Source organism: Panthera tigris, chromosome D1, assembly GCF_018350195.1.
Source record: "Panthera tigris isolate Pti1 chromosome D1, P.tigris_Pti1_mat1.1, whole genome shotgun sequence".
In the NCBI taxonomy this organism is placed as follows: Eukaryota; Metazoa; Chordata; class Mammalia; order Carnivora; family Felidae; genus Panthera; species Panthera tigris.
Window position 1 is genome coordinate 11,429,152 of NC_056669.1, and position 25,295 is coordinate 11,454,446.

Genomic DNA, 25,295 nt, shown 5'->3' on the forward strand with positions numbered 1-25,295 from the left:
ACCTCCCCCCAGCCCCATGCGGGAGCTGGGGTCCAAACGGAAGGCTGAGACTGAGGAACGGTGCCTGGGTGGGGAGGGGCTGGCGGGGGGCGGGGTGTCCCCGGGGAGGGACCCTCTTCCCAGGCCCAGGCCCAGGCCCGTAGCCGCCTGGGGCCTCAGGGCTCGGGTTCGGGTGTCCCCGCCCTCGCAGGGCCGGACCGGCCCCTCCTGGCGCCGGCGCCTCCCCATCCGTTCCCACCCCCGGGGCCGAGCGGCGGGAGGCCGGGCGCTGAGCCTCCTCGGTGCGGAGAGCGCGCGGCCTGGGGGGGGGGGGGCCCGGTGGCCGCAGACCCCATGGCCGCGGGCGTGGAGCAGCGTCTGGGCAGCCTCGCCGTCTTCACCCGCGACGACTTCGAGGGCGACTGGCGCCGGGTGGCCAGCGGCGGCTTCGGCCAGGTGTTCCGGGTGCGGCACAGGCGCTGGAGGACGGAGTTCGCCGTCAAGTGTGCCCCCTGCCTCCAGCCCGAGGCCTCCAGGTACCTGCCGGCCCCGCCCCTCTTCTTAAAGGGGGGTCAACGGAGGCCCCGCGGGCTCCCCAGGGAGGGGTGGCGGGGCTTGGGGCTGAGGCTCGCCGCCCTCTGCGTTTCTAAACTCTGCCCAGTGGCCTGAGCCACGCAGGCACAGCCACTTTGTTTCCATACCTGAACCGCCTGGACGGCCAAACCCATCTGTGGAATCCACAGGGGTCAAAGGTGAGCCACAACTGCCCTCCAAAGACACCTTTGTCCCATCAGACCTCCCAGACTGGTGGGCCTCCTTCCTCCTGGGTGTCAGGGTGGTGATGACGACTCTTGATGGCCCTCTGCCATGCGTGGATCCACCCCCGAATTCTCCCAGCAGGCAGGGCTGGGCCTGCTGACAGTCAGTCTGTGGCACTTGGCCCATGGATCGATGCTCAGTGACCCGTGGAGATGCACGCTCTCCCTTCCCCTGGCCGTCAGTGTGGCCTCTGCCCAGCCAGTGCAGGCAAGGAGGCGTGGGGACTGGACACGGCCCAGCCTTCTGGCCTGAGAGCCTGTCCAGGCCGCTTGTTGGCGAGTCAGGCAGGGAAGGCGGCAGTCTCTGACCTTGCTTTTGTTTCTGGCTTCTCCTTGACTCATTGTGCGCACTGTGGCCACACCTGCACATGCCTCCTTTTTTCTCCTTCCTCTTTCTCTCTGCTTCCACCCATCCCAGTCTCCTGCCCACCACATTTGCTTGGACTGGCTGTGTGCTGGTCCCCTGTGCAGCCATGAAGGAGACGCTTAGGATGTGAGGTCTGAGTGTGAGAATCCTGTTGTCCTCCCAAGGCTCCTGGGCCACCAGTTAGAAGGCCTGGGGAGGGGCGTCTCCTAATTTGGATGTTGTGTTCTCTGTGGTCACCAGGCAAGCCCCCAAGACACATCCTCAGGTTGCACCCACTCAAGCCAGCCCCTTCTCTAATTCCTGGGCTTTCCACCTGCTTCGCGAATGTGGGCAAAGTGAGACAGCCCACAACTCGACCCTCTTCCTCCTTCAACACCCTCTTGCTGGCTTTGGAGTACAGTCAGATTTTTCTAGGGTGTGTCCACATCATCTACGGGCTTTGAAGTGAAGGGCAAAAGGAGAGAGATGGCATTCCTAAGACTGCGTTGTTAGGCATGGTCAATAACTTTCTCTTTCCAAGTTCTGGGAACTCTCTGGGGGAAAGGGCTAAGGGATTTAATGACGATTCATGCCTGCTGTGTGTGGAGTACTGTCGTAGGAGATTCGTGTGGAGTCACTGGATACTTTTTACACCACTTCATTCATTCCTTCCCTTGGCAAATGTTTCTTGCTCTCCTACTATGTGTCAGGCACTGTGCCAGACCCTGAGATACAATGATGAGTGCAACAGATAGGGCCTTGTTCTCCTGGAGCTTAGAGCCTGGGGGGGACAGAGACATTAACCAAATAACTCTACAGGTAGATGTAAGTGTGCTGTTGTGAGAAAAGCAACAAAGATTTATTGTTCTGAGAGCTTATGAGAAGAGTTTGGGATCAGAAAAGGCTTCCCTGAGGAAATTACAGTTGAATGGAAGAGTGAGGGATGAGTGTGAGTTAAGTAGTTGAAGAGGAAAAAACTTTCCAGGAAGAGGCAGCAGAATGTGCAAAGGGCCTGTGGCAGGCGGGGCATAGTAAGTGAAGGTGGGGGGAAGGGCTGTTGTGGCTGGAGTTGAGAGAGAGGGAGCAGCGGAAAGCCACTGAAGGGTTTGCCGCCAGGTCGGGGGTGTGTGACAGAAAGGAGCTAATAAAAATTTGCAGTATGGAGAATGGATTGGAGGGGTAGAGTGGATGCTGGTCCAGTTAGTTGTCACCATTCAGGCAAGAGGCGACTGGAGACCAGCCCTGTGCATAGTGACAGAGGGAAAGACAGGCATGGATTATGCAGTATTTAGGAAGTAAACGTCCACTTGACTTGGTGCTGGGTTGTGTATGGGAGGCAGGATGGGGAAGAGGAATGTCAAGGCTAATCTGATGTCTGGCTTGCCCAGAGGAACAAAGGGTCCAGTAGAATGTCTGGTCCCTGAGAGCTGAGTCTGTGTCTGCTCACTGCTCTATCCCCGGAGCCTGGTACATGGTTGGTGTCCGTTGAATGAGGTTGACAATTAATAAAGGGAACGTGAAACGAGGCCCAGGTTTGCAGAAAAAATTCATGAGTTCAGTTTTGTATACAGGTTGAGTTTAAGGTGCCTTTAAACAGCCAACGAGAATTGTCAAGTGGACTTCAAAGTGAAGGGCTGACCTAACAATATGAAAATTTGTGCGTCATTCATTATGATAGGTTGTAACTGAAGCTGGGGCGTGAATGATATTCATTCGCTCTAAGCACTAAGTGAGCAAAACAAAGTCCCTGCCCTCATGGAGTTTATAAACTAAGGAAGAAAGGAAACTAGGGGAAGATGGAAAATAAGTAAGTAAATAATACATAAATAATTTTTTTCTATAGCACTTACAACTACCTGATATTTTCTTGATTAAAATGCCTAAAGAGGCTTGAATAATCTGATCTCCCAAGAAAACATTTGATCTAAAAATATTAATTTGTGGGCTGTGTATGGAGGTGGAGGCATGAGGATTGCCGGAGTTGGAGTAGTATTGCTGTTAGTTAATTACTTAATTAATTAAGTTTTATTTATTTTGAGAGCGAGCGAGCGAGCGAGCGAGAGAGAGAGAGCAAGCAGGGGAGGGGCAGAGAGACAGAGGGAGAGAGAGAATCCCAAACAGGCTCCATGCCAATGCAGAGCTGGTCGCGGGGCTTGAACTCACAGACTGTGAGACCATGCCCGGAGCTGAAACCAGGAGTCAGTTGCTTATCTGACTGAGCCCACCCAGGCGCCCCGTGGATTGCTGTTTAATGTAGACTTGAAATCCTTACTCATTAGGTGTCATTTGAGTAGAGATTTGAAGCAAAGAAGTAGCAAGCCATGTGGCTGTCTTAGAGCAGAGGGAACAGGAAGTGCAAAGGTCCTGAGGTGGGAACATGCTTACATGGTGGAGGAGGAGCAAGAGGCCCTGATGGCAGAAACAGAGGTGGGGAGAGTCAGCAAGCTATGCCCCGGGGGAGATCTTGCAAAGCTTCCTAGACCGTTGTGAGAACTTTGGCTTTACTGTGAATGAGAAGAAAGCCAATGGAGGGTCTTGAGCATAGAGGTGACGTGCTCTGACTGACATTTTATGAGTATTACTCTGGCTGCTGGGTTGAGAGTGGATGACAGAGGAAAAGAAAGAAGCAGGGAGGCCAGTTAGGAGGCTTGGGCCAAGATGTCACTGGGTAGAGGTGGTGAGAAGTAGACAGAATGTTGCTCTGTTTTGAGGGTGGAGCTGACAGGATGTGTTGAGGGGCTGGTCGTGGGAAGGGATGAAGAGGGGTAGAGGAGGACGTCGGATCTTTGAGGGTGGGAGGCTGGAGGCCCCGTTCACTGAAGGGAAGGCAGAGGGAGAGGTGGGTGGCCCGGGAGAACCAGGGTTCTGCTTCAGACACCCTGTGTCCTCTACCACAGGAGATCCCGAGGCTGGGAGACACAGTGTGGAGTGAGAAGGGAAGGGCCGGTCGGAGACTGGACAGGGGAAGGGGGAGGGATCTGGGACAATGCTGGCACACGGCCAAGGAAGTGAAGACTTCGAGAAAAAAAGAGGGAGAGACCTGGCTGGTAAACCGAGACCCGGAAGCTCTGCACAGGCTGTAGCACTGGGCAGAGGTTGGGCTCAGACACCTTGGCATCAGCTGCTCAGAGAAGTATCAAGACCTGGGTCGTCTGGGTGACTCTGCTGGTTAAGCATCCGATTCTCGTTCTCAGCTCAGGTCTTGATCCCAGGGCTGTGAGTTCAAGCCCTGCTTCAAAAAAGAAGAATCGAGACCAGACGCCCAGCGACAGGGGCTGGTGGGGGATGAACCTCAGACACAGCACACGTGGACTGTGTGTCTGGGCTGTCGGGGCAATTGTGCAAGCTGTTGTTCCCATTTCATAGTTAAGAAACTGAGGCCCAGAGAGTTTACTTGCTCAGGGTCATGCAGAGAATAAGCAGTAAAGCTGGGATGTGAAACCAGTGCAGCGAGATCCCCGGATCCCTTGCTTGCTCCTTTCCACGACCAGTATCTCAGTTTCTGGGAACTCAAAAGGACAAGAGGAGACAGATAAGTACAGCAGAGGTGGAGGGGAGGTCTCTGGAACAGAGCAGAGGTGGAGGCGAGAACAGAGGAAAGCTGGACCAGCCACCCTGTCCAGATGTGAGGAGGAGCAGGTAGGTTTCCTGGAGGGCAGCAGTCTCTGGCTGGCTTCCCGGGGCCGCCCTGCACGCACATTCCCAGCAGCCTCCGCCTGCAGTGCCCACGCCGCTTTGCAAATACCGGGCTTTTAAAAATGTCATTTCTCCCTAAGCCTCATCCCTGCAATCCCCAGACAATCCCCAACAATTTGCATAGTTACCACTCTGTGGGCGAGAGGAGCGAGAGGGTCCGGCAAATGCTTATTTTGTAAGGCCTTTCCCTTAAGTCTTGACTACCAGTTCGACAAAGACGTATTGTGCTATGCGTGGCGATGTGCTGTGGGGGGGGAAGCAAGATGAATAATTGCAGTTCACCCATTAGACGGAGTCCAGAGCAGCCAGTGCAGACCCCGCTTCAGGAGAATGGCTATGGGAGGAGGCACTGTGCGTGCGTGCTAGCTGGAAAAGTGGATCACAAAGCACCCCACATGGTGTGATGGAGAGGCGGACAGGGGAGGGGGGGAAGGAGCGAAAGGGAGGGAGAAAAGGAGAGAGACACCTTGAACATGTATATGTTAAAATATGAACAGAGGCCAACTCTACAAGCTTGGATTACTGATGATTTAATTTTCTTCTTCCTAGTTCTCTGTATTCCCTTGATTTCCTGCGAGGACATGTATTATTTTCATAATCAAAATGGCAGCAAATGATATTTTGAAACAGAAGCATGAGGCGTGATGTTGGTCCTCCAGGGGCTTGTGACCTACCGGGGGAGACAAACATATAGACAAGTGGCAGAGTAACCGGCCGGCTTTTTGTGGCCGCCCCTGTAGAACGGACTTGCCCCTAAGCTTGCAGACTCCTTCGCTTTCCTGCCCCGTTGCTGCCGGCCATCTGGGCCCCACTCTGTGCATCTCGCTAGGCATCCTTCTAGAACTCACCTTCCTCCTGCACTACCTTGCAAACTCCCGAGGCTTTTCCGGGTCTCCAGAGCCTGGCACTAAGCCTAGTTTGTTGCTGTACTCGTTGCTCTTGGAATTAACGGGTCATCTCCTTGCATCCCTCACGCCCCGCGTGTCCGCAGCCACGATGTGGACTGCCTCGTTGAAGAAGCAGCCAAAATGGAGAAGATCAAGTTTCAGCATATCGTGTCCATCTACGGGGTGTGCAGGCAGCCCCTGGGCATTGTGATGGAGTTCATGGCCAACGGCTCCCTGGAGAAGATGGTGCCCACGCACAGCCTCTCCTGGCTGCTCAAGTTCCGCATCATCCATGAGACCAGTCTGGCCATGAACTTTCTCCACAGCCTTAAGCCACCTCTGCTCCACCTGGACCTCAAACCAGGCAACATCCTCCTGGACAGCAACATGCATGTCAAGGTAAAGGCCCCAGTCAACCTCCCTGCCCCCTTTGCACTCCAGAGTCTCCCGCAGGTGAGCAAGATTATCTACCAGCTTGACTAGCCTGCCGAGAGTTTCAAGTGGCTCCATTCATGCACAAATACTGAAGCCAGGGATGACACCTAAAACGACGGATGAGCAGTAGAGTTTGGTGCATGGATCTGGGTATCAGGATGCCTGCAATAACCCTCTTTGGACTTCAGTCTTCCGTTTCTACTGTGGGTAGAATATTCCCTGTCCCTCCCATTCTTTGCTTTGGGTGGGGATGTATGTAAATGAGATGATTCCTAAGAAAGGTTATGATGGCCTTCACTTCCTAAAATGTGCCACCCTCTTCTGCCCCAGGACCTTTGCACATTCTGTCCCTACTGCCAGGACCGGTGTTCCCCTCCTCCCTTCTTTATTTAGCAGGCCATGCTCATCTTTCAGCCTTCTGCTTAAACATTACCTCCTCAAGTTTTCCCTGATGGATCCCAACAGGCCCCTGTTACTATATACCCTCATGGTACCTCTGTATCTTCATAGTGCTATCCCCAATGTTAAGTGTATAGTCATTTGTGAAACTGTTTCATTAGTGACTATACCTCCCTATTTGAGTAAGGACTTAGAGGAGTAATAGGCGTGGGGGTCTCAGCTTTCTTATCTGCTGCCTGATCCTTAGTTCGCAGGCTGAGTGGTCAGTGAATGGTCAGTTGGCATACGAATGGACCAGTGGATAGAATCCATGCTGGGGATAAATATACGTGGTGTATATACTTCCGGGCCCTTGGAAGTGGACGAACAAAGACGGCAACTTTGTCCACAGTCCGTCTGGATCACAGCCACACCTACTAAGTACTTGCTGTGTGCCAGATACTGTTCTAAGTGCTCTTGGCACATTTCTCCATCTAATGCTTGTCAGAGCACTGTCACTTAAGTGTCCTTGCTATTTCCAGTTCATAGATGAGGAAACTGAGGCTCTGAGAAGGTAAGGAACTTGTCTGAGGCCATCCAGGTCATACGTGGGAGAGGTGCCCAAGTTCTTGACCACTGCCCCGTCCTGGAAAGGGCAGGCTGCAGGAGGGGGAGAGATCAAGGCAGTTTTCTGGAGGCGAGGCTGTGGCTCCGTTATCCCTGCCTGTGGTTTGCCCCCAGATTTCAGACTTCGGCCTATCCAAGTGGATGGAACAGTCGACCCGGATGCAGTACATCGAGAGGTCAGCTCTGCGGGGCACCCTCAGCTACATCCCCCCTGAGATGTTCTTGGAAAGTAACAAGGCCCCAGGGCCCAAGTACGATGTGTACAGGTGAGAGGGGGCTGGGCTCACTCTGGGGGTGGGGGGTGGGTAACTGCTTATCACCACCCTGCCTGACCCATCCCCCACAGTCCCAAGGGCACAATGACAGGGCAAGGGGGAGGAAGGATGGAGGGGCACTCTGGATGGGAGCGTGTGGGGCCCACCATGTAGGGCGACCACGGGTGTCTGAGAAGGTCACTGAGGGCACGCTTTGCCCTGTCTGCAGCTTCGGGATTGTCGTCTGGGAGCTCCTCACTCAGAAGAAGCCGTATTCAGGTAGCAGGCGGTGCCGGCACCCTCGGGTGGGGTCCTGGAAGGGGCTGGGAGAGGCCGAGGGCTCACAGGGGAGGGCAGGTGGCAGCTTGGTGTTGGGGAACCACGTGCTCTTTACGGATTCTCGCTCTTACCCTCCTACCTTCCTGCCCTACTTTCCAGAACTCACGTAACAGTACAAAGAGGGCATACGTCAGCCCAAACCACGCTTCTGGCTCTAATTCCTTTGCTTCCAAAGTATTCTTTCCTGTCTCTCCTGCCCCCACCGCTGCCACCTAATGCCAGGTACATAGACTGTCAGGAAACCCAAGCAAACTCACAGAATGAAAAGTGAAAGCCTGTAACCAGGCCTCTGGACATCAGAGGCCTGTCCCGTCTTGGCCTGGGAGGTGGCCACAGCTGGACCAGAGACCCAGTAGCTCAAACTGGACCTCAAGTTGGCCTGCAACCTAGCTGTTGACTCACAGTGCATTTATGTTGCCCTTGCTGTGTGCACTACTCTGTGGGGATCCTGGGAGCCCCCCCGCCCCCGTACCCTGCCCAGCCACTCCAGCCCCACCTCTCGGCCTGCACACAGCCTGGGCTTCCTCTCACAGGCTTCCACATGGTGACCATTGTCGTCCAAGTGGCCGCAGGCATGCGGCCCTCCCTGCAGTCTGTCTCTGATACATGGCCGAGCGAGGCCCAGCAGATGGTGAACCTGATGAGGCGCTGTTGGGATCAGGACCCCAAGAAGAGGCCCTCCTTTCCAGGTTCTCGTCCAGCCCAAACTGCTCAAGGGACTAGGGAGCCGGGCAGGGCTGGAGCTTGAGGGGGCCAGGGCTGAGGCTGGAGGGGGTAGGAGAGGAGATGCCTGGAGCCTGGGCCACTCCTGAGGGCTGTGCTTGGCCCTAGGGCACAGTCTTTCTCACAGAGCCGGGAAGGAGGAGGGCAGCTGAGGATGGCCGCCCCGAGTCTTAGGGTGACCGTGCACCCCCGTGGGAGGTAGACAAGAAAACCCATGCTGGAGGGTCTGGGCCTCACTGTGCTGCTTCTGAGTTTCCCGGTTAGCCTGGTCCTTCCAGGGTACAGCATCCCCATTTGTAAAGTGTTCCAGACCGTGAGATCACGGGCCCGGATGACCTGTGAGGATACCCAGCCCTTTAGCGACTGTGCAAACACACGCGTGTGTAACTGTGAGCACCTTAGACATCACTGAGTCCTGCCCGCTTGTTTTATGGAAAAGGGCCGACCCTCAGAGGGTCAGTGACGTGACGTGCTAAATGTGGCCCCACGGAGCCTCTGCTGGGACCCAGCTTTCCTGCCTCCCGGTGCGCATGTGTGAATTTGCATGAGTCCAGGAATGGATGGGGGGGTGGGCACCGGGAATGTTAGGGTGTCTAAAATGGAGAAGGGACGGCTGGCCAGCCCGTTGCTTTTTTTTGTCTCTCTCCTTCATGGAGCAGAAATCACAGTTGAGACAGACATGCTGCTGTTCCTGCTGCAGAGTCCCGTGGCAGACCCGGAGAGTGAGGCCCTGGCCAGGAAGGTGTCGGGCAAGCTGTCTCTGCACCCGCCCGGGGACGTGAGTGCTGGGCGTGTCTCTGGCAGGTCCTGGGATGTGCGCGTGGGAGCAAATGGGGACTGAGACGCAGCCCACACTGCTGGCCACGCCAGGAAGCCCACTTGGGGACAGATTTTCCTACTTTGCACAGTGGTGGCTGTAGCTCCGAGCCCCTGAGAAGGACATACGGTCTCTCGCATGTGTGGGTTCATCCGAGCCCTGCCCGCTTTCACATCACAGCCTCAGTGTCCTCACTCTGTTCTCCTGTGCCTTCCCTACCATGGGGACCAGCCAGGAGCTAGCAGGGGGCTCCTGGCTGAACCACGGGGGCTCCTGGCTGAACCACAGGGCCAGCCACCCTGCACTCCATGTGCCCTAAGAGGAAGTCAAGACCCTGGACCAGGGTCTCTTTCTGGCAGGGTCTCCCCTGCTCAGGACGTTCGTCCAGCTATTGGAGGAATGGCATAGGGGGGCTTCCTAGGACAGAGTGGGATGGGAGTCCCCACGGGTGCTGGAGAGGGTCAGAGAGAGGGGAGGGGTGGAGGAGGGTACAGACCAGCACCGCCCCACTCACCTCGTCTGCCCCCCTGTCTTCTGATTCCCTGTCTCCAGGTCAGTGAAGAGGTCAGCCAGGAGCTAACGGACAACGGTGAGTCCAGAGTACCACACTGGACCCAGAAAATTCACAGCCGAGAGGAAAGTGGAATCTAACTACAACTTTTCCCCATCCCACCTACCCCTGCCCCTCACCCCCGATTGTCACAAATCAGGAGTTGGTGTGTCCCTTTCTTGGCACCCGGCTCCGTGTTCCAGAAATGCACTTGCCCCCAGGGCTTAGGCTATGCTTCCCTTCAGGTCTGTGTTCTTACAAAGCCAGACTCCTCCCTTCCTGGCTTGGAGGTAGAACATTGGTTTTCACCCCTGACTGCGCGTTAGAATTAGCTGGGGCATGAAACCCTGATGCCTGGGCCACCTAGACTGATTAAATCAGAACCTCGGGTGTGGGGGCCGTGGGAAGGGATTTTTGTTACTGTTATTGTTGTTTGCTTGTTTGGGAAATTGTTGCTTTTCTTAAAGTTTTTCTTTCTTTATTTATTTTGAGAGAGAGAGAGACAGGGGCAGAGAGAGGGAGAGAGAGAGAATAAGAGGGGAGGGGTAGAGAGAGAGGGAGAGGGAATCCCAAGCAGGCTCTGCACTGTCAGCACGCAGCCCCACTCGGGGCTCAGTCCCTTGAACCGTGAGATCATGACCTAAGTTGAAATCAGGAGTCAGATGCTTAACCAAATGAGCCACCCGGGTGCCCCCAAAATTGTTGCTTTTAATCCTAACACATTCTGGGTGGAGCAGGAGGAAACCTTATTGGCTTCAGGAGGAGTCCAGATCATAGAGCCTGTTTTCAACTTGCATTGACTTACTTTGTGCCAAGCCCTCCTCTGAAGGTTCTTACCCACCCACGTTGTCCCCACAATGGTAGTTTGTGTCGCCTTTACGGATCCGGATCTGGAGACCCGAGGTGGCAGGGAATTGGCAAAAGTCAGGCGGTGCTAAGGGTGGACCCAAGGTTTGCCCCCAGGCCTCCCTCTGCCCCGTCCTCACAGGAAGGCCAGCCAGAGTCTGTTCGCTGGGATGAGGACGCTGCGTAGAGATCTGTGATAGCAGGAAAGACTGCCCTCCCTCCCGGAGTCTCTGTGCCTGGATGGCACTTCCAGGAGGCAGGGGGCTGCATGAGATGACCTCTGGACAGGTCAGAGGCCCATTTTTCAACCCTATCTTCCTCCCGGCAGACTGGGGAGACTACCTGAAGCGGGTTCTGCGGCTCTCGGACGGCGAGGACCCCGTCCCAAGCGGCGAGGAGCTGTGCACATACGAGAACAAAGTCTCCCCCCTCCACTTCCTGGTGGTGCAGGGCAGCGTGGAGCAGGTGAGGCTGCTGCTGGCCCACGAGGTCGACGTGGACTGCCAGACGGCCTGCGGCTACACGCCCCTCCTCATCGCCACCCAGGACCAGCAGCCCGAACTCTGCACCCTGCTCCTGGAGCACGGGGCCGATGCCAACCTGGTGGATGAAGACGGCTGGGCCCCGCTGCACTTCGCAGCCCAGAATGGAGACGACCGCACCGCCCGCCTGCTCCTGGACCACGGGGCCCACGTGGACGCCCAGGAGCACGAGGGCTGGACCCCGCTCCACCTGGCCGCACAGAACAACTTTGAAAATGTGGCACGGCTTCTGGTCTCCCGTCAGGCCGACCCCAACCTGCATGAGGCCGAGGGCAAGACCCCTCTCCACGTGGCCGCCTACTTTGGCCACGTCAGCCTGGTCAAGCTGCTGGCAGGCCAGGGGGCTGAGCTGGATGCTCAGCAGAGAAACCTGAGGACGCCGCTGCACCTGGCGGTGGAGCGAGGCAAAGTGAGGGCCATCCAGCACCTGCTGAAGAGCGGGGCGGCTCCCGATGCCCTTGACCGGAGTGGCTACAGCCCACTGCACATGGCGGCCGCCAGGGGGAAGTACCTTATCTGCAAGATGCTGCTCCGGTACGGGGCCAGCCTCCAGCTGCCCACCCAGCAGGGCTGGACGCCCCTCCATCTAGCAGCCTACAAGGGCCACTTGGAGGTCATCCACCTGCTGGCTGAGAGCCATGCAGACCTGGGGGCTCCTGGGGGCATGAAGTGGACGCCCCTGCACCTGGCCGCCCGCCACGGGGAGGAGGGGGTGGTGTTAGCACTGCTGCGGTGCGGGGCTGACCCCAATGCCCCCGAGCAGTCGGGCTGGACACCCCTCCACCTGGCTGTCCAGCGGGGCTCCTTCCTGAGCGTCGTCAACCTCCTGGAGCACAATGCCGATGTCCGTGCCCGCAACGAGGTGGGCTGGACTCCCGCCCACCTGGCTGCCCTCAAGGGCAACATGGCCATCCTCAAAGTACTGGTCAAAGCCGGCGCCCAGCTGGACGTCCAGGACGGGGTGGGCTGCACACCCCTGCAGCTGGCCCTCCGGAACCAAAAGCAGAACATCGCTGCCTTCCTGGAGGGCAAGGAGCCCTCACTGGCCGTCCTGGGCGGTGCTGAGTCTGGAGCCCAGTCAGAAATGTAGACAACGTGGGGCCTCCTTACCCGTGAGGAAGAAGGGTTGGTGGAGGTGAAGCTGGGCTTCTGGCACGGCCCCTTCCCTGTCCTTGCCACCTGCCCCTGGGGCCTTGAGAGGAAACAGGAGGCTGGTCTCCCCCCCAGAGGGAAGGGAAGTACACTGGGGTCGTAGCTGGGAGTTGGCCCTGGCCACCTCTTCCTCCTCCCGAACCTGGACTCAAGCCCCCAAAGTGAATTCCCTCTTCCTTCCCCAGATTCCTGCCATCTTTTGCCACTTGCCCCTGAGCTCCCAGGGGCCCCTGCATCCTGGGAACCCTCTCTGACGGTGAAGGGACGCAAGAGAAGAGGGGCGTGCTCCCTCCTCGCTAGTATCTGTCTAGTTGGCCCCTGTCTCTGGCAAGACCAGGAGAGCCAGGCACGTGCTTTTCAAAAGGGGCTGTAGCTAAAAGCCAGGAGGAAATCTCTGCCTGCCCTTTACAGCCCCAGCCAGCCCCCTGTTGCCACACAGACCACACCTTCCTGGTGGCCCTGCTTCTGGCTCCTGGGTCTCCCACGTGGTCTCGGGGATGAAGAAGGGCAGCTCCAGCTGCCCATGAGTGTGATCCTCTGTGCGTCCCTGGCCTCCCCTACCTCCCCTTTGCCCTGTCTAGTTATATGGCCAGATTGCAAACCCTGAAGTCGATAAAGCTGTGGATCTGAGTCTCCCCTTTGGAGACGGGCTGACCCGTGGGGCCAGTAGTGTGCGTATGGGGCTTGGTGTGTGTATAAGCTCACCCAGTGGGAGGAGGGAGGGGCCAGAAGTGTGGAGTTGGAGGAGGTGGTGATGGTGAGGGGTGGGTTATTGGGGCAGGGACTTCCCTCCCAGCCACAGCAGCTCAGACAACTGTCCCCTGTGACCATACCCTGGCCGCCCATGTGCTGGCCTGGCCTGCCCTACACATTGTGGGGCAGGTTTCGGGGCAGAGCGGGGGCTGCTCACGCTACCCTTGTGTTGACTGGGCCCAGCCTCTGCTTCCTCTCTGGCTCTGCCGGGAATGGCCAGCCTCAGAAAGGTGGGGGGGACTTGAGTGGGTAAGAATGGGTGCCCTAAAGTCCTATCCCACTCCTCTCCACCTCTCCGCACTGCTGGAGCAGTCCCTCCAATTTTGATTTAAGGATGTTTTGTAATTGTCAGAGAAAAGGAATCTTCTGCCCCAACCACTGGCCAGCTCCAACCCCCAGCCCCTGGGCAGGCTCACCTCTGTGCGGGGCCGGGTGCATGCGGGGCCATCAGTCAGCAGCCTGCTGTCAGCATAGGGTGAGAGGCAGAGCAGAGGAGACCTCTTACCCCACATACATGCTGGCAGTGTTGTGTCTCTGGGCTGTGGCCCACCTCCTGGGCCCTAGATGTTTCACCCCATCACGTCACAGCCCGTGGCCGCCACGGAGAGCCCTGAGAGTAGCACCGAGCTGGGATGTGCCCCAGAACAGTAGCTATAAATCAAACCTACGCATTAGAACCTCCTGGGTGAAGTGTGTGGGGGTAGAAGAGCTATTTAAACACTGGCCCTACCTGGTTAAACAAGAATCTCCTGGGTTAAGCTGGAGAGCAGCCAGGGCTGAGAACAAACACCAGGGGGTGTCTCATTTCTCCCTGTGCCCTCTCCTTAGCACCACCATGATGACAGTAATCCACCGGCAGCCCCCTGGTGGTGGGCTTTTCTGGGCTAGTTGGAGGAGTGGGGACTCCTGAGGACTACCGTAGGCATCACTCGAACGTTCATCTTCCTCCTCCCTGCTCAGCCACCTGGTCCATTCTCCTTGTTCTTCCTGAGGTTGAGCCTTAGGCAAGACTTGTAGCTGAAAATGCCCCCTGGGAGTTCTGTCTTTCCAGAACATGCTAGAGCAGGAAGGGGGAAGGGGAGAGGACTCTATGCTGTTTGCCTTCCCTGTGCACTGAGGTCTGTCTGGCTCCCACGCTAGGATTCTGCACGAGCCAGAGAAGGTGGGGGGGGGGCTACCTGTTCAAAGCCAGGTGAGCTCAGACCAATCCCTGGGAATGTCCAGGAGTGAGGCACAGGGGGACAGCAGTGTTGGGGCTCTCCTGTTGGAAAGAACTTGAAAGATCCTGAAGAAAGAGAACAGATAATTGATGCCTTTGCATCTGCTGTCCTATAATGGCAGGGATTCCGTGGACATGCGGTCAGGACTACCCCTGGGAGTCATTGCATCTCACCAACCTGATGGTCCCGGGGTCCAGGCTGAGATTCTCAGACCCCTGCTTCGTCTACAACCTGCCTCCAGGAGGTAACAGACGTAGCGGGTTCAGACCAGCTCTGGCCCACAGCCCTCACATTGCCTACCGGCACCTGCTTGCTTTTCAAGTCAACCCAAGCCAGACACATCACACAGTGTCTGTGGTGAGTCCCACTGCCACACAGCTGCCTTCTAGAGGTTTTCGTGGGATGTTTAGAATTGGATTTTAGTGAGGCCCTTGAAATTTCCAAGGAGAGAGTCTCCAGCTGGATTTCAAATCCTGTTTGGGGGAGTTTGGGGGGTGGCCAAGGATAGGAACTCCCTAGTTTCCTACTGGGCATCTCTACTTGGAGGTCCTACAGACCCCATAAAGTCCCAAACTGGGACGTTCCCTCCCCTCCACGAGTCCATTCTTCACTCTCTTCCCATGTCAGTTTTTGCCTGAACTTTTAACCTGGGAGTCCTTCTAGACTGGTGCTGTCCAACAGCACGCCCTGGGAGGTGGGAAACCCATATCTGCAACCGGTTGTTAGGATAGGTCCTTCCCCTCTGTGCTTCTGAGCGCTTGAAATGTGGCCAGTGCAGCCGAGGGACCAAACATTTGAGTTCAATAAACTTAAGTAGCCCCACATGTGCCTAGTAGACAACACAGTCTATAATCTGGCCCCGTCCCTCATCCAGTCAGTTACCAAGCCAAGTGGGACTTTCCAGAAGACACATATGTGGGAGGACACAGCAGAGACGGGGCGGTGCCTAGATGAGGTGGAAGGAGCCAGGGCGCCAGAGGCTGGGGAATGTGAACGAGCAAACAAGCTAGGGGTGCAGACAGCCCAAGAGCAGATGGGGTGGTGAGACCCTGACGCCCACCCTGATTCCGGAGCTTGGACCTTGGGGCAGCTGGGAGATGCTCTCCCTTTCTGAGCAGAAGAATAAAATCACAATGAACTGTGCATTCCAAAGACCCTTTGGCCGTGCATAGGGTTGGGGAAGGGACACTCTGGTGGGGGAAAACTGCTCTCATGGGACCAAGAGGACAGTGTTGTCAGGCCTGCTCAGGAAAATCTGGGAGGTGTGCATGCACTTTGCTCCTGCAAAGTCCCCCACCGCTCCCCATGCCCAGAGTGGTCTACCTCCCTCCCTGCCTGACCTCTATCCTTCATTCACCTGCAGCATCTGACTTCCACTGTGCATCCAAGGCAGCAGGGAGGCTCTGGGTCTCAGGACAGAAGTCAGGGGTGGAGGCAAGAAAGCCACAAGCAAGTGCAGTGGCCGTGTGGCACTTCCTGTGGATCTGGAGCTGCCATAGCTCCAACCAGGAGTAAAAGGCCTCTCCAGATGCCTCCACATGGGGATTCCCCCCAGCAGCCCTGCTTTATTTGGCAAGTAGCAGAGCTGGGGTGAGAGAGGGGGTGGGAAGCTGTCCTTACCAGGTACCTCTTCTCCCTGCACCGCATAACCCCACAAAGCCAGGGTGGAAGCCACCTCTTCCGGAGATGGTCTGCTCTGTCCCCACCAGCTTTCCGCTCCCCTGGACTCTCCAGACCCAGGGCCAGGGGCACTGGGTTGGCAGGAGAGGACCCTCAGGCACATGCATGACAAGACTCTGACCTGCAGCCCCCCTAAAAACTACTTCCCTGGGGTGCCTGGGTGGTTTAGTCCGTTACGTGGTTAAGCATCTGACTCTTGATTTCACCTCAGGTCATTATCTCACTGTCATGAGATTGAGCCCCACATTGGGTTCTGGGTTAAGTGTGGAGCTCGCATGGGATTCTCGTCCTCCCTCAAAATAAATAAATAAACATTAAAAAAATAAAGATTTTAAGAAATAAATAAAATAAATAAAAACTACTCCCTTGCCCTGCACACACACACCTCCCACCCCCGCCCCACTCATTAGCTCTGCAGCCCAAAAGGCTACCAGGCTGTTCACAGGCACCGGAGGGCAACCTCCTAAAAGACAGGGGCCCAGATGCTTTTTCTTTCCCTCTCTCCCCACCTTTTTAAAAATCATCTCGGGGCACCTGGGTGGCTTAGTAGGTTGAGCATCCGACTTCGGCTCAGGTCATGATCTCGCGGTTTGTGAGTTCGAGCCCCGCGTCGGGCTCTGTGCTGACAGCTCCGAGCCTGGAGCCTGCTTCCGATTCTGTGTCTCCCTCTCTCTCTGCCCCCACTCACACTCTGTCTCTCTCTCCTTCAAAAATAAATAAACATTAAATTTTTTTTTTTTTTTAATCGTCCCACACTAGCTTCCTCCAGCTTTGCTCAGGGCTGGTCAGGAAACAGGCAGAATGGACAGTGTCAGACATAAATTTGGAACACTGAATTCAAAGGTCAGCCTGTCATCAAGGCAACAAGTCTCCTTAAGAGAGGCGGCCTAACAGGGGATCCCATGGGTGGGGGCCCAGGGTTAGGAAGACAGGAGCACGTGGGGCAAAGCCCACACGGCCCCTGCATAGGATGGGGGCTAATGGCCACAAACATAGCCTGGGTCCTGGGGCCCAGGAGGGCAGGGAGGCAGTGGGGCACAGGGCTAGGCCAGGGAAGGGATCCCGGGCAGGTGGACATACTGCCCCCAAGGCGGGCTGGTCGTCAGTGTCCCTGATTGCAGATGACTGACTGCCCGTGTTCTGAGCCCACCAGGGAAGCAGGACAGATGGTCACTTCTTTCGAGGGCCTCTTGCCCCACCATTCAGGCAGTGCTCTATGCCCTCAGCCCTCCTACTCTCACCAGGGCTGCTGCGCCCCACATCATTGTCATCTATGGGACCTGTGCCTCCACACCCAGCCAGGGCTCTGTCATGGGTGACACACAGCTTTAACAGCTGTTGCGTGATTGTGGGCCACAGACTCTGCAAGAACAGGGGTCACATCCACCTTTTTCCTGTTGCACACCTAGCACCTTGCTCAGGGCCTGGAGCACAATGGTTGCTCGAGAAAGATCCACAGAGGAAGTCACCGGCTGGATGGATGGATGGATGGATGAAATGCAGTTTCTCTTGCACTACCGGCCTTCCCAATTTCCATCTCCCCAGCCAGGGGCCACCTGGGACTCCTCCGGAACCCACTAGGGGAAGAGTAAGGGGAGAGGGCCGGAAACTTTGAAAACTTGCACTCACACGGGGACATCTGAGGGAACATACACGCAAAGTGCCTGGCTGTGCCTGACCCGGTGCTGGGTGTTGGGGGTGGGGGGGGCGGTCAGACTCCACCTGCTGTAAAGGCAGATAAATGACCCCTTGGTTGAAAGTCATGCTTCGGAGAAAGACAGTCATAGAGACAGAAGCCCAGGGAAGGCGGAGGAGAGAAATCAGAGCACTGCAGCAGTAGTCAGGGACTCCTGGGAGAGAAGCAGAGCCTGGGCCGCCCCCTTCCACCTCAGAGTTCTCTCGGGTCCCCACGCCCATTCCTCTGTCCCCGAAGAGTTGAGGGGGGAGGGGGCGGAGCCGGCCCTCCCCCTGCCCACTCCAGCTGTCAATCTGCTGTCTGGAAGAAAGACTTGAAGCTTCATGACAACTGTGGGCAACTTTCCTCTGCCCCGCCTCCCGCCCCTGCCTGCCCTCTTGCCCTCTCCTCCCATCAGCGCCCTTTCCAGACTGCTGGGAGCCTGGCTCCCCTCCCTCTCTAGCTACCTGCTGTCCCCTCTTCCTCCCTTCCTCCCTTCCTCCCTTCCTTCCTTCCTTCCCTTCTGCTCCCCTCCCTCCCTCCCTCCTTCCTTTCTTTCCTTCCTCCCTCCCTCCATCCCTCCCTGCCTTCCTTCCCTGTCTCCCTCCTTCCACCCTCTTTTACTCTCTCCTCTGTCATCTCTTCCAATTCCCACAGCTGAGAAACCTGTGTGACCTTATAGTTTCTAATGATGCAATGAGATTTGAAGCTTCCGTCCAGGGCAACATCTTTCATAGGCTGAGTGTGCACTGTGTCTGTGTGCATACCTCTGTGTGCATCGGCAGCAGAGAAGTCTCTAGGGTCTCTAACCCCACTGAGGGTCCGACGCCTTCCCCAGGAGGTGGTCACTGGGTTACTGACACCCTCTGAGCTGGACTAGGGGCCCATTTTGCCCAGCTTCTGGGACCTGGGTGCTCCCGGGTACAGGAGCCTCCCCTGGGGCTTAGCAGGTTCAGGGAAAAGATCAAAGTCCATAATTAAATGTTCAGGGCAAGTTAAGTGCTCCAAAGTTTGGTGCTAAAAATATTGTATTTAGCATGCAAATTATGCCCTGACAGCTCCCCGGAGCCTGAGCCCGTGGGAGCCGGCACGTTGTTTGTCATCATCGCTGTTATTCTCAAGGTAGTAAGAATATTCCTCCTTTGCCAGGTTGATTTATATTTCATTTCTTAAAGCCAAATTTCTGTTTTCAGGGCAATGCCAATTTGTGGCCCCAGAGAGCTTGGAGCTGTGACTGATCTGGAGGCCAAGAGGAGGGGGACCACCTAGGTCATGTCACACAGGCCCTCCCTGCATCCCCAACTTGCTGCAGAGGAAGGGGGTCCTGATGTGAGCCAGAAGTCAGGGCAAGGGGCTGACACAAACACGGACACAGCCAGCAGCTCAAAGGTCACCTTTTCCATGGAGCCTTCTCTGCGTGGTGGGTCATAAGAGCTGAGGTCCTTCAGAGATGCCAGGACCTGGAGAGGAGGAGGTGGGAAGTGGGGACAGCCTGGCCTTCCTACAAGAGGGATCAGGGGAGCCCTGGGTGTGCTCTGGGATTCCCACTGGGAACTTTCTCCCGTCCCATCTTGGTTGACAGTTGAGGCTCAGGGCCAGCCAATAGCAGGGCTGAGAGCGTTCAGGTCTCCTGGGCTCAAGGGACAGGGAAGGGGAAAACACAGGCGCACATATCTTCTCCCCGGTCCTCCTGAAGCACCTCCTTTCCCCCCCGCACCCCCCCCCCCCGGGCGTCCACCCTGGTGGCTGTGGCCAGGGTCATCCCTTTGTGGAAGGGGGCTGCGGAAGGCTCCCCCAACTCTGATCCCAGCACAGACACCTGCTGCGGAGGACAAAGTTCGGTACCGGTTCCCTTCCACCCGAGGGGCCTCGCATATGACTCTTGTCAAAGTTTTATTAGTTTGGAGCATGTGTAGTGATGTTACAGAGTCTGGGACCCAGGGCCCCGCCCACAAACTGCAACCTCCCTCCTCCCTCAGGGCAGGGCCAGCCCAGGCTAAGTGGTATTCAGCAGCCCCCTCACCATGGGCTCCTCTAAGGCGGAGAAAGTGGAAGGGGAAGGGGGCAGGAGAGAGGAGAGGCAAAAGGCAAAGGAGAGTGGTTTTGCGGCAGAGTGTGGCAGGAGGAAGTCCCCCAGAGAACCAACATCCACCCCGGACCCCGGATGCGGCCACAAGCCCACCTTCCCTGCCCTCTCACAGGTTGGCCCAACAGTTGCTAGAGAAGGGACGCACCGAGTCAGTTAGGAGGCAGCAGCGTGGCTTGGGGGACGTTCCGCTCCCCGCAGACCTTCCTGGGGCCTTTCAAGCCCAGGGTTCCTGCCCTCAGCAGGTGTGGAAATCACATGGGTTGTGGAGGCACAGTGGGGTGGGGTGGGAGCCACTGCTGTGGAAACAGAGGCTCCCGTTGGGCAGGAAAGGGAGTGAATGAAGATTTTTGGCTTGGGCTTCTCTGATGCTCACCCTGTGGTCTGGTATTTACATGGGTCCCCCAGGACTGAGTTTCCTGGGGCCTTGGCAAGAGCTCTGGCTTCCCAGGCATGGGCCTTGTGGGGTGGGAACCGTCCATCCCTCCACACTGCCCGCTTCAGCACAGGCCTACGAAGACCAGGCCAAACCCCACAGAAAGCACGGCCTCTGAGCCCTGCCCCTGTTCCTGGTGACCCCAGAAGCCCAGAGAAAGGTCAGAGAAGGCGGCTGTGTCTTTGGTGCCAAGGGGAGATGGCCTAGAGGTGGGAGGGGGGCTCTGTGAGCCGCCCCTGAGCCAGGGGTCCAGCCCTTCGGCTGGCACCGTGCCTGGCTCCCCAGCACTACCCTGGCGGAGTGAGGGTGTGCGAGCTCTGAGGGGCGTGGAGTCAAGCTAGAGCCTGCCGGGGACAAAGAGAAGGCCGAGTCCGCCCTGCACCACCCCCATCCACGGCTCCCAGGAACGGAGACCCGGCTGGCCTGTGCAGGGAGGCGGGAAGCGGGTCAGCAATGCAGGATCTTCATGAAGGCCTTGCGGAACTCAATGTTGAAGGTCGTGTAGATGATGGGGTTCACGGCACTGTTGACATAGCCCAGCCACGTGAAGGCGCTGTACAGGACGGGCGGGATGTTGCAATCACAGTGTATATTCAGGATGTGGGTGATGAAGAAGGGCAGCCAGCAGATGATGAACACGCCTGGGGGAGAGGGCGGCAATCAGGCAGGCAGAGGCCGGGCTGGGAAGGCCCACACGAAGACAGACCCTGGCCCAGGAGCCCTGCAGGAGGAGGCTCAGCCTCAGATTCTAGAGCCGTCTCTGACACCCGTTTGCAATGAAGGCCACTTTCCTTCCTTCGGCCTCATTTTCCTCACCTGTCAAATGGGTATAATAACACCTACCCCACAGGGAAGGATAGTGGGCTTGAAGGCAAATCCACGAGGTTAACATTCTGACACAAGTCAGTACAGACGGAGATATGTACTCTACTTTCTGGTCATCTCTGAGAAACACATCTTCCTCAGTGGCCGGAAGTGGAACATTTGGTCACTGCAGGTTGGGGATGCACCGTTTGGGCCCGAGGGACAAAAGGGAGAGCTAGATACCCATCTCACTTAGGCTCCTGGCATCCCTGTGAGGTGGACGGGAAACTGAGGCTCCCACAGGCCCTGTGATGTACACAAGGCCACCCCGTTCATGAGGGATGAAGCCAAGACCCGCTGAGTTCCAGTCTATTGAGGTCTGTCCCACCAGTGGCCAGCCTCTCCCTATGCCTTCCCCAGCCCTTGGGGGGTACCTCTTCCTAATTGCTGCTTTGGGACGCTCTGACCTAGACCAACCTCCCTCCCGCCTGCTTTGTCCATCTGACTCAGGACCTCGTGCTCTGGCGGGACTCTCGGCATGGTGGCATCATGAGCCCAGAATGCCCCACAAGCACCCCGGGAGTCCCCAGGACTGAAGAGAGACCCCACGGACCAGAGCAGAGGGCACAGCGACAACCCTCCTCTGTCACCCCCAGCCACATGATCAAGGCTCTGTCCCTTAACCTGTGGTGACCCTGTGCGTGCGTTCATAAAAGCAGGGTAGTAACTCTGGTCCCGCTCACGCCACAGGACTGGCCGGAGGTCAGAGGGGATGGTGGGTCTGGAAGGGTGCCCCATGATAGCCTGGGTGCTGCAGGGAAGGCACAGTCACATTGGCCCCTCCTGTTCCCAACCAGCCACATCACATCATGTCCAGTCTTGTGTTTTGACTCGCCATCTGGGGTTTTCTAGGAAACTTTCATTTGAAAGCCTTGCCTGGCTGACAGAGCCATGCCCTCATTCAGATGGCTCCCCCCTCCAGGCCCCTTTCCTTGTTCACAGCTCTGGTCCCACAGGGTCTTGGTTGAGCTGAAGTGAACTGAATTTCCAATTCCTCAACAATAGCAACATTACCCAAACCATACTGATAACACATCCCTGTGTATACTGCTTTGCACTTTACAAAATGCTTTCACCTTTGTGTACCATCTGACCACCACAACAGCCCCGAGAAGCAATCTCCTGCTGAGGGGACTCCAGAGAGAGATGGTGACTGGCCCAGGACCATGATGCTCTGGAGGTCGCCATGGTCGACTGGCCAAGCTCACTGACTCTGAAGTCAGACTCCCTGAGTTTAAATCATAGGTCTTCCTTGGGCATGTTATATACCCACTCCAGACCTCAGTTTCCCCATGTGTAAAAGGAGCATAATTATAGAATCTACCTAATGGGGTACATCAGTGGGAGTGGCCTGCACCTGAGAAAGTGCTGGTCCCCTGGCCCGCCAGCCATTGTTAGGAAGGGGATGGCAGGTAACAGGACCCATCCTGGTGGGCGGACCCATGGTGATGGTGATGGGTCCTTTCCTCAGTGATGGCTGGACAGAGCCGGGCTGCGGCCGTCGGCCAGCCTGACTCACCGAGAACAATGGCGAGCATCTGGGTGGCTTTCTTCTCCTTCTGCTGGGAGAGCTTCCTGCGGCTCATGGTCTTGAGAGAGGTCCGGGTTTTGCCATTGGGCATGGACTGGATCTCAAAGATCTTGGCAATCTTGGGGTGGTCTTTGGCATGCCCATTCTTCTCTGGTTTGGCGGGGCTGTCGGCCGTGCTGTGGAGGCCGTGGTGGGATGGGTCGGGGAGGGTCAGCTGGTGGTGGCTGGGCGGTATGGGGCTGTACCGGGTCCTCTCGGGGGGGCTGGTGCTGGACAGCATCTCCATCTCTAGTTCCTGGGCTCGGCGGGCAGCCTCCTGCACAGGGGCAGAGAACTCTGGGTAAAGCCAGGCCAGTTCACAGGCATTAGCCACGCAGCCTCACCTGGCCCCACCCGGCCCTGCCCTCTCTTCCTTTAGAGACTCCCGCAAACACCACAGGGTCATTCTGCCGAACATGGGGAGGTTGGGACGGTCTGGGCCGCAGGGCAGTCCCTGCCTGCGGGGTCATCCCCAGCACTTGGCCCCGAGCAATACTTATGCAGCCTCAATAACCCCACAACCATCTGTGAGGGCTTATTACCCCCAGCATTTCTCTCTTATTGACTGAGCAACACTTACTGAGTACCAGTGAGCGCCAGGCACCGAGCTGGCTGCTGGGAGTACATTACTGGTTTGGCATTCAGTGCCTGCCTGCAGGAGCTCATGTTCTAACTGCATAGAGGGTACCCCTGTTCTTCCTGCTGGGCTGAATCGAGGGGCCGCAAGGCAGACCTGAGACACCCCACCACATTCTCCTTGTAGACTGATCCCCGTGCCAAAGGGCTAACCCCAGGTCTCCCCCCAATCCTTCCTGCCAAGCTGACCTGGCGGCCTTGGTGGGCATCCACTCATGGCCTCCCAGGTTCCCCAGACCGTGGAGTATCAGCTTGAACTTCTCAAATGCAGCCTTGCTCTGCACCCGGTGGTGGGGGGGGGGGTGGTGATATAACTCAGCTGCTGCCCCCATCCCAGTCCTGAATGCCCGTTTGGCACCCATCTCATAAAGGGAGTCCTACCCTTGCCGTGCAAGTGAACAGTGGGGACCCCGCTTCCTGTGGACACCTGACCTGAACTTCATGTGCGGCTCTGGGTGGGTTCCCTGGCCCAGCTGGGGCTGCGGCATCTGCTGCTGGGATCCTGCTGCTACTTCCTCTGGGCAGAGCCTGGGGTCTGCTGTGCTTCCACGTCTCCAGGCTCTACTTTCGGGCTGCACTGCCCCACCAGCCCCAAGGCTGCTCTGCTCGCTCCCCTACTCACCCCCTCCACGCCCAGCCTCCAGCCCCAGAACCTGCCTGTAGTAAGGAAGCACATGCAAGAGGGAAGAGCAGCAGAGGCGTGGACTTCGGAGTCATGTGGGTTTGGGCTCAAATATGCGCTATCTCACTGTTTCGCCTCGGGTGAGTTACCTACCCTCTCTGAGCCTCTGTTTCCTCTTCCATAAAGTTAAAATCAATAAGCTCAATAAGACTTACCTCTCAGGGTCGCTGTGAGGATTTGATGAGACAGTAGGAACACGGTGGGTGTTCAGTGAATGGTAACAGCCACTCTTCTTATTTGAATTATGTTATTACGGCCAAGTCCTCTCTCCCAACCATTTTCTTGCGCTAGGGGTGCCTATCTGTGCCTTGCAGAATCGAGCCGTCTTGCTGCATGCCTGCTTGTGAGGTGTGCATGGTGAGTCTGGCCTCAGAGGCAAAGTGGGGGAGGCTGGGATGTGCGCTGCCGGTGGGGTTTCTGAGAATCACGGCAGCTGGGTTTCCCTAGGGGCGGAAGGACCTGGCTCTGGTCCCTGACCTGAGCACTTACCACTCTCCTCCTGTTCACTGGGAAACTCCCATTGGACTTGATGATAACGGTGCAGAGTTTCATATCCTCGGGGTGAGTGCAGGTGCCCTGTGGAGTGAGCCAGTACACTGGTCATGACGGGCAGGCGGCTGGGGACAGACACCCGACGTGGGGTGGTCAGGCTGGGCACTGGGGCTCAGAGAAGGGCAGAGGAGGAGTTGGTCCTGTGAGGGGAAAAGGTGGGCAGGACGAGGGACAAACGGGCCCTGACTTTAATGGGGTACCTGTTAAGGGTCTGGCACATGCTAGACATATTCATATCCCTCTCACGTTGAATCCTCAAGACCACGCTGAGAGGCTGGCATTATGATTCCCATTTAACAGATGAGGAAACCGAGGCTCAGAGAAGTTAAGCAACCTGCCCAAGGTCACTCAGCAAAAAAGGTGGCAGTGCCAGGCCTTGAACCTGATGTGTCTAACCCCAAGATCCTGGTTCCTTCCAGGCCCACATACTGTCTTCCCATACGGGGAGGGCTGAGCAGAGGGGAGAATTCACAAGACATAAGGGGGAGGCAGTGGAAGCAAGGTGGAGGAGAGGAGGAGGAAAGAGCGGGGAGGAAGGAGGAGGTGCACACAGAGGGGAGCACAGGGAGCATGGAAGGTAAAGGGGAGGGAGGGAAGCACAGAGGGAGGAAAGGCAGAGAGAGGGGCCACAGCAAAGAAGGACAAGTGATGGGAAAGGAAGGAGAGGAGAGGGTGCATTCAGACAAGGATCTCCAAGCAAAGACTTCTCCCAGATGGTGTCCACCACCTGCCCTGCCTCCATCCGGCTCCTG

General features: G+C 56.8%; 2 protein-coding genes across 5 annotated transcripts in view; one reads left to right on the forward strand and one right to left on the reverse strand.

The window, feature by feature from the left end:
* The first annotated feature begins 16 nt into the window (after nt 1–16).
* ANKK1 (ankyrin repeat and kinase domain containing 1) lies at nt 17–15,505 on the forward strand. The gene is made up of 9 exons (XM_042958925.1): nt 17–43; nt 109–515; nt 5,831–6,125; nt 7,281–7,432; nt 7,650–7,699; nt 8,293–8,448; nt 9,142–9,260; nt 9,852–9,888; nt 11,024–15,505. The coding sequence occupies exons 1-9, from the start codon at nt 17–19 to the stop codon at nt 12,325–12,327; spliced, it is 2,547 nt and encodes an 848-aa protein (XP_042814859.1). The 3' UTR covers nt 12,328–15,505.
* A 4,121-nt stretch (nt 15,506–19,626) lies between these two features.
* The window catches only part of DRD2 (dopamine receptor D2), a 64,513-nt gene continuing 58,844 nt past the window's right edge, over nt 19,627–25,295 (reverse strand). For 3 of the 4 annotated variants that reach the window (XM_042958839.1, XM_042958840.1, XM_007075557.3), the window contains 3 exons: nt 24,481–24,567; nt 22,623–22,950; nt 19,627–20,880 (listed from right to left, as the gene is read on the reverse strand). In XM_042958839.1, coding sequence (XP_042814773.1) covers nt 20,687–20,880; nt 22,623–22,950; nt 24,481–24,567 — 609 coding nt within the window. In that variant the 3' untranslated portion in view covers nt 19,627–20,686. The remainder of the gene's footprint in view (nt 20,881–22,622; nt 22,951–24,480; nt 24,568–25,295) is intronic. The other variant, XM_042958841.1, reaches the window with a different exon arrangement.

What these genes read in the sequence shown, in the direction of transcription:
- ANKK1 (XM_042958925.1), top strand. Translation starts at nt 17, where the DNA reads ATGCGGGAGCTGGGGTCCAAACGGAAG. An exon ending in CTCCAGCCCGAGGCCTCCAG is followed by an intron (nt 516 to 5,830) that starts GTACCTGCCGGC and finishes GCGTGTCCGCAG; the next exon opens with CCACGATGTGGACTGCCTCG. An exon ending in GAAGAGGCCCTCCTTTCCAG is followed by an intron (nt 8,449 to 9,141) that starts GTTCTCGTCCAG and finishes TTCATGGAGCAG; the next exon opens with AAATCACAGTTGAGACAGAC.